Genomic DNA, 12,468 nt, shown 5'->3' on the forward strand with positions numbered 1-12,468 from the left:
GGATGCCGTCGCTGAAGCAGCGCTGGGGCGGCTCGGGGGCTTCAGCCGGGCTCCCGTCCCGCGTAGGGTCGGACCCCCGCGCCCCCCGCCCGGCCCCGCCCGGCTCCACGGCGCGCCGGGACAGAGCGCGGCTTCGCTGCTTCACCAAGTAAGGAGCGAGCCGTGCCGAGCCGAGCCGAGCCGAGCCGGTGCTGCCCGGAGGGGCGGCGGGGCTGGGATCGGCGGGGCTGCGATGCCCCTGTTTGGCAGCGCCGGCTCCAGAGCCGGTAACGGACAGCGCGGGGCGGAGGAGCGTTTTGAATAGGGCTGTTTTTATTTGAACCTGTGTGCGTGCTCTGTCCCACAGAGGCTCCGGTCTGGGACGGCAGGCCGGTCCGCAGTGGGACGTGCTCACCTCGGGGCGTCGGGGCCGGCACTGGGAGACCACTGGGGCATCGCAGCGGAGAGTCCTGGTTTGCCTTTGGCTGCAGCCTCTCTGGGGGCAGGTGATGCCGCTGGCGTGAGGTCAGGTGGCACAAAGGGCCGATATCAGGGGGCTTACATCGTGCTTCTTACGGCACGGCTGTATCACGAGACACCCTCCTGCTGCTTATGAGTGAGTCCTCACAGAGGCTGAGTGGGGCCGGGAGGAAGGAGTGCTGCTGGGGAAGCGAGGGCTGCGTTGGTCGGCATCTCACCTGAGCGCTGTGGGCACCAGGGGAGCGGAGTCTTCTCAGTGGGGATACGGAGAACCACCTCGGTGTCTGGTGTGCACCTGAGCAGAGAGAGGAGGTACGAGGGACAAAGGAAAGAGCAGGAAAGGCAGCTGTGCTGAGGGAGCAGTGGACAAAAGCCCCATAAAAGCAGAGGTGGGGTTCTGGGGCACAGCCCTCACTCAGCATGAAGCAGAGCGCAGCACTACTGCCCAGCAAACCCTATCCAGGCTGAGGGGCTCCGAGGGAGAAGAACAAAATCAGCTGCCCCTCCATCAATCCCAAAAGACAAACAAAAGCAGAGAAAGCACATCAGAGCAGCCGGTTACATCTGCTTTCTCACACGAAAAAGGACAAACACAGCAAGCTGGGCTTGCTCAGAGGTGTGCACATCTGTCTGTGCATCAGGCCAGGACAAACTGTGCCAAGAGTGCCTCCAATGCAGGACTCCAAGCTGCTAGCAAAACCCACCTGGGCTCCCTTGAAGGATGGGGGTTTTTAAAGGGAGAAGACTGAAACGCAGACACGAGTGGGTACATGGGGGCTTACAGCTCCTCGGGGCTTCGCAGGTGCTGCCAGCAGCACGCAGGGAACCCAAGGAGAGCCAGCAACAGTCCCACATCGCTGGGTGCCTTTGCACCTCCAGGCTAAGCGCAGCTTACACCCGATTTTACTCTTTCAAGAAGCAAAGCCTGGAACCAAAGGGTTAACTGGAAACACGGAGGGCTGGTGGAGTCGTGTGAAAAGTTGCAGGGAGGTCAGTGGGAATCAGCAGAGATGGCGGAGAGGCTCTGGCACGGAGCGCTGCCTGTCAGGGCGGGTAAGCACCGAATGCCTGACTTGTGATATTACACAAACTTTCCACTTGGGCCTTCCTGCTATTTTTAACTTTTCTCCCAGCCACCCTCAGTAACCCCAGCCCCACCAGCCTAACAAATTCCTTTTCTTTTTTGTTTAAATCATTCTTTTATCGGGAAAAAAAAAACCCCAACAAATGGAAGTTGCACTGATCCATCATGCAGCCACTCGCCTCTCCCACAGCCTCCTGACACGTTCCAGGCTTTCCTCCTGCTTCACATCACGCCTCTGCAGCCGTACCTGGCTTACTGCTAGAACCCAACACGGGAGGTCCAGCCCCACTGGAGAGGAAAGCCTCCCTTAACAGGTATCTCTGCGCTGTGAGCAACGTGTGCAGCTGCTGCAAATAGACACAGGCATGCACCAAGTACTGCACACAGCTGCAGGTTTCAGGCTATGTCACAGTCAAGGTTTAAACGTATTTGACCAATTTTTGGTCAAGTTTAGAACCCTGACAACATAGAAAGCTGAGGCACTCAGCTGCTCTAAATCACCTGTGCTCTGGGCAGGACCCCCAGCACTGTGGGACGAGGTGCAGCATCAGGCCTCCAGCTTGCTGTCTGCTGGGATGGGCTCCCACCATGGCTGTGGTGGAAAATAACTTGTCACAGCAGGCTGCTGGTATACCTCAGCCTACAGACTTGGCCAGCCTGTCCCTTGGCCCTGGAGAGGATAGCCCCACGGTCCCGTGAGCCATCTGGCAGAGCTTTCTCCCTGTCAACAAACAGCAAGGATTCTCCTCGCCCTTCATAACTTTAATATCCAGCATAAACACTGTGCACACTGGTAGGAGGGAGTGGAGATCAACCACAGCCTCCGTTCTGCAAGTAATCAGCCACCAATGAACGAGGGCAGGGAAAGAGCGCTGGGAAAGACAATAAAGTGTTGCCTTTTTGCTGCCAATGAATGCCTCAGACTTTTTTTTAATACATGTTATGGAAATGGCTGCCCATTTTTGTTCCCCCAGACTGCTCGTGCCATTTCACACAACCAGCAAAGTGGCTTGATATTGGGTAAGTCCTGCCCTCCGCAGGAGCTTGGCCACATCCCTTTAGTTTTGCTTCCCAAATACAGAGAGAAAAGAACAATAAAGTAAGAATCGATGTGGTCACGAGGGCCTTGAAAAGCTCTGCTGCTTCCCCTTGCCTGTTCCTGCAGTCAATAATTATCACCACTTACAGGATGGACAAAATGAAGCCTAGAAGTGAGATGAGAAGTGACCAAAGCTGACAGCACACTGCTGTTATTTTGGCTGCTTCCTAGCTGCTATTAGGCAAGCTATGAGACCTGGCAGCAATCTGTCCCAGCAGGACCACAGTAAGCTGTGAGTTTATATCCCAGACTGCGTGTAGGTTTGACAGTGGCAGTCTGTGATCTGTGGCAGTTGCACAAAGGCTCTTCCTACCCAAGGCCACAGAGAAAGGCACGTGCCTGCCCATCGACCAGCCTTTCTTTGGGAATTCACTGGCTTACTTTGGTCTGTGGAGAAAAACGTCAGCAAAGATCGTCTCTCTTGGGTCTCCTGCACTCTGGCGGAGCGTCTGGACGCTTCTCTTCAGCTCGCTGATCTCCTCTTCCAGGTCTTTAATAATCTGAATGGATGACATTTCTAAGAGTTCTTTATTTTACAATAGAAGCAGTAATTAAACTTCTAGAGCTTTTATGAACAGCAGAGCTAGAAAACATCCCTCATGCAAGCGAGTTCCCTAAGAGGACATCCTGAGGGTGAGCAGCCCAGCAGGCAATGCAGGAAGTCTAACAGCCCACTGCCTCCAGTGGAAGCAGAAAGCAACAGAGCCCAGCCAGGCACACAAAACCCTCCTAAAGGGCCCATAAAGGGCAAGGGCTGAGGGTGGCTGGCTCTGCCCCAATCCACTCACCTCTTTTTGTCTTCTTATTTCATGTCGAAGAACATGATTGTTGATGACCATCTGCTTCAGCCCATCCTGGTGCAGCAACACCTCCTGCGTGGGTGAAGAGAAGAAACTCAATGCTAACTACAGCATGAGACCCTGCCACAGTCAGATGCCAAAGCTGGCTGCATTTAGATGCATTATTCTTCAAGGAAATTCCTGCTTGAATAAGGTTTTGGTTCCAGGTCTACAAAGGAATCCCATTGGGATGACCATAGAACAAGACTGTGCAAATCTGGTTCAGCTTCCCAGGGAAAGCTTATTAATGCTGCTTGGGTTACTTGTATCATCTGTGCTTACAAATTCATCTGTAAAAGCAGACAGCAGTCCTGCATCAGAGCAAGCTGAAAAAAGACTCAGTGATTGATATTTTCTCAGTGCTCTCAAGCAGCTAACCCAGAAAAAGTGCTAAGCATACCATGCAAGCAGAAACTGTACGAAAGGAGCTCTTTCTGTTGAGGTGAGTTTCCTCAGCAGTGTCCCCACCAAGCAGCCAGGCAGCTGCTGAGTAATGTAATAAAGCAGGGTGAACGTTGGATCACATGGCAAACTCTCAGGAACAAGCCTGAGAGTATTTCATCACATTAGAGTGGCTTGTCATGGACACTCCCAGCCGACAGACAGCTCCAGTTTGGAGCAGAGCAGCAATGCTCTGTTGTTCTTTGTGTGCCAGCTAACGTGCTACTGCTGATGGGCAACATCTAGGAACCCCTGACTTGTCTCACAGCTCCCACACACTGATCCCCTCCGCCAAGACATTCCACAAACCTCTGCAACTTTCTGTAATATCTCTTCTTGTTCCAGCTGTGTTTTTTCTTCCAGTTCCTCCAGAATGGCCTTTCCCATTTTTTCTGTCTCATCTATCTCGTCCTGAGAGCGGCAGGAGGCAGTGCACAGAAACAACAAGAGCATTCATTAAGGCAAGCATTGCATTCCTTCCACCCCTGCCCTCTCCTGCCTCCCTAGTGATGCTGCAGGGGAGGAGAGGTCTCAGCACTGTTGTATTAGGTTACAACACAGCACCTGCTGTTGCTTCTTCAGGTTTTGGATGTCGGACAGCAGGAGGACTATCTGCATAGCTTGGTTTAGATAATGCACCTCTGTGTAGGTCCGAAGGATGCTGAGCTCATCCTGGAGAGCCTGTACTTTCGATGTGGCTTCATCCACTTGCTGCTGTAGCTCTAATTGGAAGTCAAAGCAGAGAATGTCATTTCAGGGGTTCCAGAGGCTGTCCTGCATACACCTGAGCCAGATGACACACCGTGTGGGAAGTAATCTGGATGAGGGAGATCGCATGCTATGCGAGCACAGGCCACTCCAAATCAGACCACCTCGACCAGATCCTGCCCCAGTGGAATGGTGCAAACAGCTGCCAAGGAGGTGAGCCTCCCCACCCCCTTTCACACGGGCTGATGGGTGCCACAGAGCTCTGCCCCCTCCTGACAGGAACATTACCCCCACACAACAACTGCAAGATCCATTTTCAGGAAGTGAACCGTCTGACATTCATAACATCAGTGCAGTGTCTTAGGCCCTAACAAGATGGAAAGCGAAGGTAACACGTTTACATAAACCATATTTCATAGTAATGAGAGCAACTCACTTCCCAGATTCTTTTCCATTGTTTTTTCCATTTCCTGGAGCTCTGCCCTTGCCATATCCAGCTGGTTCTGACTGATGGTCTGTGTCATTGCCTCGATCATCTGCAGAGAAATCCAGACACTGATCTTTCCCCAGAACTATGAAATGTCCCCATGCAGCATCCCTAATGTTCCTCTCATGCTATTGTTTGTTCTAGCAGCACAGATGAATCTACCACTGTGCTTAGTGCCAGCTTGTGGACCTGCACTGGGGATTGTCCTGGGGCTCCCAGGAACCACCTTCCCCCACAGAAGGACGTATTTGGGCTGTTAGAGGGCTGACTATACTTGCTTGGGACAGTAACCCATCAGGAAGCTCTGTGGCTTTAAAACACAGGCACAAAACAAGAGCATCTCACAGAATCGTTGGGCATCAGAGAGCTCCCCTAGCTCTGGGGATGCTCCAGTCAGTGGAACTGACCATGCAGAGCCTGGCCATTCTTCACTGCTAACAGGAGCAGTGGCACATTTCATGTTCTGCTGAACGAGGGCTGTTGGCCAGCTCTAAAACCTCACCTGATACACTTCAAACTGATGTAGCAAGTCTCTGGCTTGCTTGGCAGTGCTATCATCAGTGTGCTGGATGTCCTTCATCAGCCAGAAGTTGGTCTTTGCCAGGTGGTCACCGCACTGCTTCAGCTCCTCTATGGCTTTTGTCTTCAGCTTGGTCAGGTGCTACAAGAGTTTGTGGATTAATGGATGGCAGATTCCATCAGTGCCACCTGCCCCAAGTTTGCTCACTATCACCTGTCACCCCCAGGACACTCCTATCCCATGCAAGGCCCTGACCAGCTGGGCATCATGCAGCAAGCCTCACCCCATTGCCAAGGCACTGACTTCTCCCACCCATCCCAGTCCTGCTTCCACATTGCTTCCTACCTGCTTTGTGATGATCAATAACCACCCTTAACCTACTAAAAAACTCCACCTCAACCTTCCCTTTGCTAGACTGAGAAATTTTGGCACCGTCAGTCTTTCCTAACAGGTCACATTTCCTAAACCTCATCCCTTCCACTGCTGTAGCCTGGGCTCTCTGGGTCTATCTTCAGTTTTCCTTAACAAACATCAAGGTTAGATTACAGCAGCATCAAGCAGAGCAGCATAATTACCAGTGTATTAATAAATGAATATGTGCCATTTTGCCACAGTGAGTCAGGCTGCTAGAATTTCCTCCATAAATTCAACCTGGGTAACTGCATGGATTGGCTCCCCACATTCCAGCCCTGGGTATTTGTTACACGTACCGTGGTCATTTTCATCTCTTCCAACACTCCAGCTAATTCAGCCTCCTTGAGCACCCATTTCCTCTCAGTGAATGCTCCGTGCTTCTCTTGGGAAGAGGTCTTCAACACCAAGGGGGCTGTTTTCCTCGACACAAACACTGCTGCTGAAACAACCAAAAAGCCCCGGATGTGTTTACACACCTCACACCCACCCCCTCCTGTCACGTGGGGCTGAGGGAAATAAGATCAGCTGAAAGGCTGATTTCAAACCTCCTGCAGGCCCAGCAGGAGCAGCTCACACTCAGCCCAGCAGCAAAGCCTACAGAGCCTTTCCTGCTCTTTTCCACTCCCCCCTCTTTATCCTCAGCTGCTTTTTGTGCCTTTTGAGGAACGTCTCCCAGCAGAAAGCACAGAGTGAACGCAAACTTGGCACCGGGGGGTGGCAGTGACAGAAAGGCAGTGGATAAAGGGAAATCTCTCCCAACCTGCCTTGTTCTTCTGCCCTTTCTTCTTGCCTCCATCGGTGATTGGTGGCAAAGCCAACTCGTGGGCTGGAAGTTTCCTCTCTGCTGTTGCCTTCTGCCACGTGCTGCCAACCTGAACTCAACATAACGCCACACACACAACGGATTAGGAGTCACAAAGGCCTCCACGGCCCGGCCTCGGTCAGGCCCTTCTCTCTGCCCTCCTCCCCAGGTCCCCTCAGCTCCCTTCACCACCACCCGTCTGACCGGTCGCAGCCACAGCGCTCCAAACCCCACAGACCCCTCGGGAGCTCAGCACTTACTCTTCCCTTCAGCTCCACCACGGCTCTCGGGCCCTTCGCATCCATCCCCGCAGCCCCACGTGTCGCACCGCCGTCCAGTTGCGGATCACGGACCCGGCGCGGTGCCGCCTCGGGCCGCGCTCGTTCTTCTGTCGCCACGGCAACCGGCGGCGGGCAGCCAATGGGAGCGCGCCCTGAGGCCTCAGCCAATGGGAGCCGCCCCCTCCGGGCAGCCCGCGGTCTCCGGGGCAACAGCGCGGCTGCGCTCCGCCATTGGCGCCGAGCGGGGCGGGCGGCAGCGGGGGAACGGCGCGGAGCCGCGACGGGACGGGAGTGAGGGATGCGGGGCTGCGGGCGGGAGGGAGAAATAAATTACGGAGTGGAGTCCCGGGGATGCGAATGTGGTCCGTACACACAGCGTACGGACGGGGTTACGGATTGTGCTCGTGGTTGGGTGACCCCCGAATCGCCGCGTTGCGGTGTTGCGCGTTCGGCTCCGCGGGGACGAACCTGTCCAAGTGATGGAGGGATGCAAGCGCGGCGGCGGAACGACGCCAGGGGTCGCGGGGTTGGAGAGTTCGGGTCGGGAGGAAAGCGCTGCTGTGCTCGGAGCAGCACCGAGGGCATCCAGGGGGGACCGACGTTTGCTTCGTGGCGAGGTGCTGTACTGCATGCAGGGTTTCCATCGGCAGAAAGTAAAAGCGGTTTCGTGGCACAGGCACGGGGAGCGTCACCGTCCCTGGGGCGTTCAAGAGCGGTGGAGGTGTGGCACTGAGGTGTGGTGGGCTGGCGTTGGTCTTGGGGACCTTAAAATTTCCAACCTGAATGATCCCACGTGTCTGTGGAGTACGGGGGTGAGCGGGGAGGGGGCACGGGAGGGGGGTTGGGGACCCCGGGAGGGAAGCGGGATCCCGGTGCTGGAAGCTGTGGGGTGAACCGTGGGCACAGCGATGCTCGCGCTGGGAGGTCGCTGGGGAGCGCCTCCCCCCCCCCCCCCTAGGGTGCGGGTAACGGGCGCGCCTCGGTGCCGTTCTCTCCAGCAACCCTTCTCCGGTGGTCGCCCATTGGCAGCGGGGGAAATTCCCCCCCGCCCCGCGCCCAATGGGCCGGGAGGGGCGGCGCCTCCCATTGACAGAACCGGCGCGGCCGTGTTTACCGGGGGCGGGGCGGGGCGGCGGCGGCGGCTGCCGATGCTATAAGAGCCGTACCGGGGGGCGAAAGGGGCGTGCGGCTACAAGGCTGCCCGCACCGCCCCGGACCCGCAACCCGCCCGGACCGAGCGCATCCCCGAACCGATCGCATCCCCGGGGCGGTGCGGAGCGGACCCGATCCGACCCAGAGCATCCCCGGACCCAGAGCATCCCTAGAGCATCCCCGGACCCAGAGCATCCCCAGAGCGCTGCAGCGCATCCCCGAGCCGCCGCATCCCGAGGTCCCACCGGAGCCGCCCCGCAGCCACCGCCCCGGCGGAGCCGTGCCCCCCCGGGTCCCTCCGCGGCCCCCCGCGCCCCGCCCCGCCGCCGCCGCCCGTTCCGCACAATGGGGGCGGCGCGGCGCGGCGCGTAGCGGCCGGCGGGGAGGGAGAGGCGGCGGTAAGGGGGGCACCGGGGGGGCCGACATGGTGCAGCGAGCCATGCGGGGAAGGGGCTCGGAGGGGCGGCGGGAGCCCTGCGCTCCTCTGCCCGCCCACGACGCGGAACCCGCCTGGTGCAAAACGCCCAGCGGTCACATCAAGCGGCCCATGAACGCCTTCATGGTGTGGTCGCAGCACGAGCGCCGCAAGATCATGGACCAGTGGCCCGACATGCACAACGCCGAGATCTCCAAGCGCCTGGGTCGGCGCTGGCAGCTCCTGCACGACTCCGAGAAGATCCCCTTTGTGAAGGAGGCCGAGCGCCTGCGCCTCAAGCACATGGCCGATTACCCCGACTACAAATACCGCCCTCGGAAAAAGGGCAAAGTGGGCACCGCCACCGCCCGCCCGCGCCTCCCGGTGAAGATCAAACCCTCGGTGCTGGGCCGCGTCCCCGCCGCCCGCAGGCAGCCCTCCAAGCCGCCCCCCGAGCCGGGCATCGCGCAGCGCCCGCCGGAGCCGCCCGTCGAGGACCGCCCCGGCACGGCCACGTGGAACGCGGTGCCCACCGGCGAGCGCAGCCCCGCGGCCGCCACCAGCCCCGAGCCGCGCCCGGAGAGCGCGTCCCCGTCTCCCGCACCCGCCGGTTCGCCTCCGTCCTCCTTGGGTTCCTCGGACGAGGAACTGGAGGAGGAGCTGCTGGGCGTGCTGCCCGCGCGGGCACCGGGTGGCACAGCGTGCGGGGCTCTGGACTGGTCCGTCCTGGACAAGGACCTCGATCTGTTCCCGCGGGGCGCGTCCTCGCACTTCGAATTCCCGGACTATTGCACGCCCGAGGTGACGGAGATGATCGCGGGGGACTGGCTCATGTCCAGCATCTCGGACTTGGTCTTTACCTACTGAGTGCCGCTCTCTGCAGGTAACTCCTCTTCTTTTCCCACAATCAGGTCGTCTCAAAAAAACAAACAAACAAACGAACAAACAAAAAAACAAAACCGAAACCAGCTGTTTACATGCAGGAATCAGGTATTTAGCCTTGAAGCCGCTGGAAGGCAGAGCTCCCTGCTCCCCCCATCCCCCCGGCACACACCCACTCCTCCTCCATCCATCCATGGCGGTGCAGGGCTCAGCCCTCCTCGCTGCACGGCACGCTGCCGTTCTTCGCCCATGAAAGGCGGCTGCCTGGCAGGGTCCCATTGTCACCACCCCCTGCCGGACCCCTTCCCCCTGTAGCTCTGTCCCTGCCTCGCGCTGCCCCGTTTTCTCCTCCTTAGCTCTCCCACTCGCTCATCCCTTGGAGAACAGCCAGTTTCCTTTATTATCATTATTGTTGTTATTATTATTATGGCTTTTTTGGATCGCATAGAAAGCACGTCTTCGATTCTCTCCTGTTCCTCATAGCAGCCCTTCGGGAGCGCTACCTTTGGCCGCGCCGTGCCCGAGGCTCTCCGTGGTGGCACAACCCATCTCAGTCCCTCCCTACCTGCTGCCCTGTGCTGTGGGGTCCCCGCCTTTGGGGTTGGGGGTCCCTCAGGACAGGTTCTCTCCTTGCGTTTTGGCTGCGGCGCGTTCTCCCCGCCACTCGGTTTGGGGCAGAGCGAAGTTGCACGCACGTGATCCGCACGTGGCGCGGGGAGGCTGCGTTATTCCTCTCTCCAGACATTTGTGCACAGCCACCCGCACCGCGAGCCCGTGCCGTAGGGCAGCCTGCCCGGCATTAATGCCCAGGCGTGGGGTGCCCATGCCTGTATGGGACCCGCTCCGGGCTCATCCCCCCCAAGGCTGGCGAAGCCTGTGCTGCAGGAAATCTGCCTTAAGCTCTCGCACGGGGCCGCCGCCGCCACCAGCAGCTGATGCTGGCGGAGATGTGGGGTGCGGGCGGTGCTCCGGTGCAGCGATCCTCTGTGGTGCGCCCGGTGTTGGCTCCGAGAGCCTGGGTTTCACCGCAGAGCAGCGCTGCGGAGCTCCCCAGCAGGGCAGCTCCTGCTGCAGCGCTCCTCCGGCCGCGTTTGTCTTTGCTTTCCCCAATGGTTCCTTCCTGCAGCAATCCGCCTCCTCCCGCTGTCTGTGAGCACATGGCCGTGGTGCCGGCAGGGCGGGGGACGCGGGGCTCCATCCCACGTCCGTGCGGCACAGAAGCGGCCTCTGAGGTCCTCGATTCCAAAGTGGGAATCTGGGCACGAAGGATCCCCCTAACCCTACCCGTCCCCGCTTTTGGGGGGATGCCGTTTCCTCCGGTTGCACGCAGCCCCGCGTGCACCCGTTGCAATGGGGCTGGATGGAGCCACGAGCAGGGCGCGCTCAGCCCCTTTGTCCCCCTCTATGGGGAGCAACGTGGGGCTGCTGGCGTCGCCGGAGATGCCGCAGGGAGCGCCGTGTCCCCGCTTAAGGGCACCGGGTGCCTCCCGCCCCAGTGGCCGCGGGGCTGCGGAGCCGCGAGCTCAGCGTTATCGATGTGTAGGTGTGTAGAGGTAGCTGTGGTGTGCGTGTGTCTGGTGTTGCGTCCCCGACGGTGTTTAGTAGCCCCGGTGCGGCTGCGATCCTGCGAGGCAGGCGGGCACCGCCCACATGTCCCCATGTAGAGAGCATCCCCCCCCCCCCCCGACCCTCTCCCTCCACTCCAACCCAGCAGAAAAGCCAAATGCCGAGGGGCTCCACGCACAAACCGGGTTTGGGGTTCATTGAAGGGCTTCCCCGGCGCACAGCTCCCACCCGACACCTCGCTGCCTTCTGGGGGCATCGGAGCCCCCCTACCGCCGCCACGTCCCACGCGGGGAGCCAAACCCCCAAAACCGGCAGGGCCCGAGGCCACGGTGCGGGGCTGCATCCCCAGCGTTTCCTCAGGACAGGCTCTGGCTCAGCCCCCCCCCCTCCGAGCCCGGCCTCAAGCACAACACCGTGCGCGTGGTCCCCGTCCCCCCGCCCGTCGTGGCCCCTCCTGGTGGATGTTCTGTGCTATGTGGTTGTAGTGCATAGAAACCCCCCCCCTGTCCGTCCCGCCGAGCCCCCATCCCCTCCCTCCCCCGGTGTGCGAGCGAGTGTGCGTGCGCCATCCTCATCACTAGAGACAAAGCGAATCGTCATTAATAATAAGTGGAAAAAAATAATAATAATTAAAAAAATAAATAAATAAACCAAACCTCTCTCAGGAAGAAGCCGCCTCGGCGGCATCCCAGCGGGCCGGAGCTGCCGCGAGCACTCGGGGTTCCTTTGGTTGTGTTGGGGAGGGGTCCTGCAGCTGTTGTCTTGGGCTGGTGGAGGGGATGTCCCACCCGTGGCCACCCCGACGGCACGGCCAGGGCCGGTGGTGTGGAAGCTCGGCTAGTGGTTATCCCAGTGTTGTGACTATGGAATAAAGTGTGTTGGTCTGCTCCACGTGGCTCCGGCTCCTCCTGCGCCGCTTACACCTCCCCAACCTGCACAAATATGGGGACCCCCCAGGGATGTGGGGTTCTGGGGGTCAGAACCCAGCTCCGGCTCAGACGCAGTGGTTCTCATACAACTCCATGGGGTTCCACTACCAACCCGTGGGTCCCAACACTCAGTGGTGTTCCAATACCAACCCACGCAGGCTGTACCTGCATGCATGTGTGTGCACAACCGTGCATCCATGAGCACCGTGTGTTCTGTGCATGTGCTCCGTGCATGCATGTGCTCACACAGCCCCATTGGCTCCATAATGTGGCAGCAGGCATTGATCTGGCCCCACTGGATGGGGCCTCAAGGGGAGGGCACACAGCGCTTGCATCACTCCCCCCCTCCAGCTGTTGCCACGGCAACAAGGGAGCCTGCAGCATCCTTGG

At 58.8% G+C, this 12,468-nt stretch overlaps 2 protein-coding genes across 4 annotated transcripts; one reads left to right on the forward strand and one right to left on the reverse strand.

Annotated features, from left to right (window-relative positions):
- Positions 1-26: 26 nt before the first annotated feature.
- Positions 27-7,274, reverse strand: C16H20orf96 (chromosome 16 C20orf96 homolog). 3 transcript variants are annotated; one of them, XM_048962563.1, is made up of 10 exons: positions 6,597-6,691; positions 6,348-6,490; positions 5,620-5,778; positions 5,067-5,166; positions 4,487-4,644; positions 4,232-4,333; positions 3,431-3,514; positions 3,024-3,142; positions 678-754; positions 27-475 (listed from the first exon to the last, which is right to left on the reverse strand). In XM_048962563.1, exons 2-10 carry the CDS (start codon positions 6,360-6,362, stop codon positions 42-44), a joined length of 1,248 nt encoding a protein of 415 aa, XP_048818520.1. In that variant the 5' UTR covers positions 6,363-6,490; positions 6,597-6,691; the 3' UTR covers positions 27-41. The 3 variants fall into 3 exon arrangements, with proteins under 3 accessions (XP_048818520.1, XP_048818522.1, XP_048818523.1); XM_048962565.1 differs by having other exon boundaries at positions 6,348-6,487; positions 6,597-6,644; XM_048962566.1 differs by lacking the exon at positions 6,597-6,691 and adding exons at positions 6,812-6,923; positions 7,114-7,274 and having other exon boundaries at positions 467-754; positions 6,348-6,487.
- A 1,433-nt stretch (positions 7,275-8,707) lies between these two features.
- On the forward strand, positions 8,708-11,567 carry SOX12 (SRY-box transcription factor 12). Its single transcript, XM_048962574.1, has one exon. It carries the CDS (start codon positions 8,711-8,713, stop codon positions 9,566-9,568), a length of 858 nt encoding a protein of 285 aa, XP_048818531.1. The 5' UTR covers positions 8,708-8,710; the 3' UTR covers positions 9,569-11,567.
- The last annotated feature ends 901 nt before the right edge of the window (positions 11,568-12,468 follow it).

The sequence above is a fragment of the Lagopus muta genome, chromosome 16 (assembly GCF_023343835.1).
Source record: "Lagopus muta isolate bLagMut1 chromosome 16, bLagMut1 primary, whole genome shotgun sequence".
NCBI lineage: Eukaryota > Metazoa > Chordata > Aves > Galliformes > Phasianidae > Lagopus > Lagopus muta.

What these genes read in the sequence shown, in the direction of transcription:
- SOX12 (XM_048962574.1), top strand. Translation starts at nt 8,711, where the DNA reads ATGGTGCAGCGAGCCATGCGGGGAAGGGGCTCGGAGGGGCGGCGGGAG.
- C16H20orf96 (XM_048962563.1), bottom strand. An exon ending in ATCAGTTTGAAGTGTATCAG is followed by an intron (nt 5,167 to 5,619) that starts GTGAGGTTTTAG and finishes ATTTCTCTGCAG; the next exon opens with ATGATCGAGGCAATGACACA. An exon ending in ACCTGAAGAAGCAACAGCAG is followed by an intron (nt 4,334 to 4,486) that starts GTGCTGTGTTGT and finishes TGCCGCTCTCAG; the next exon opens with GACGAGATAGATGAGACAGA.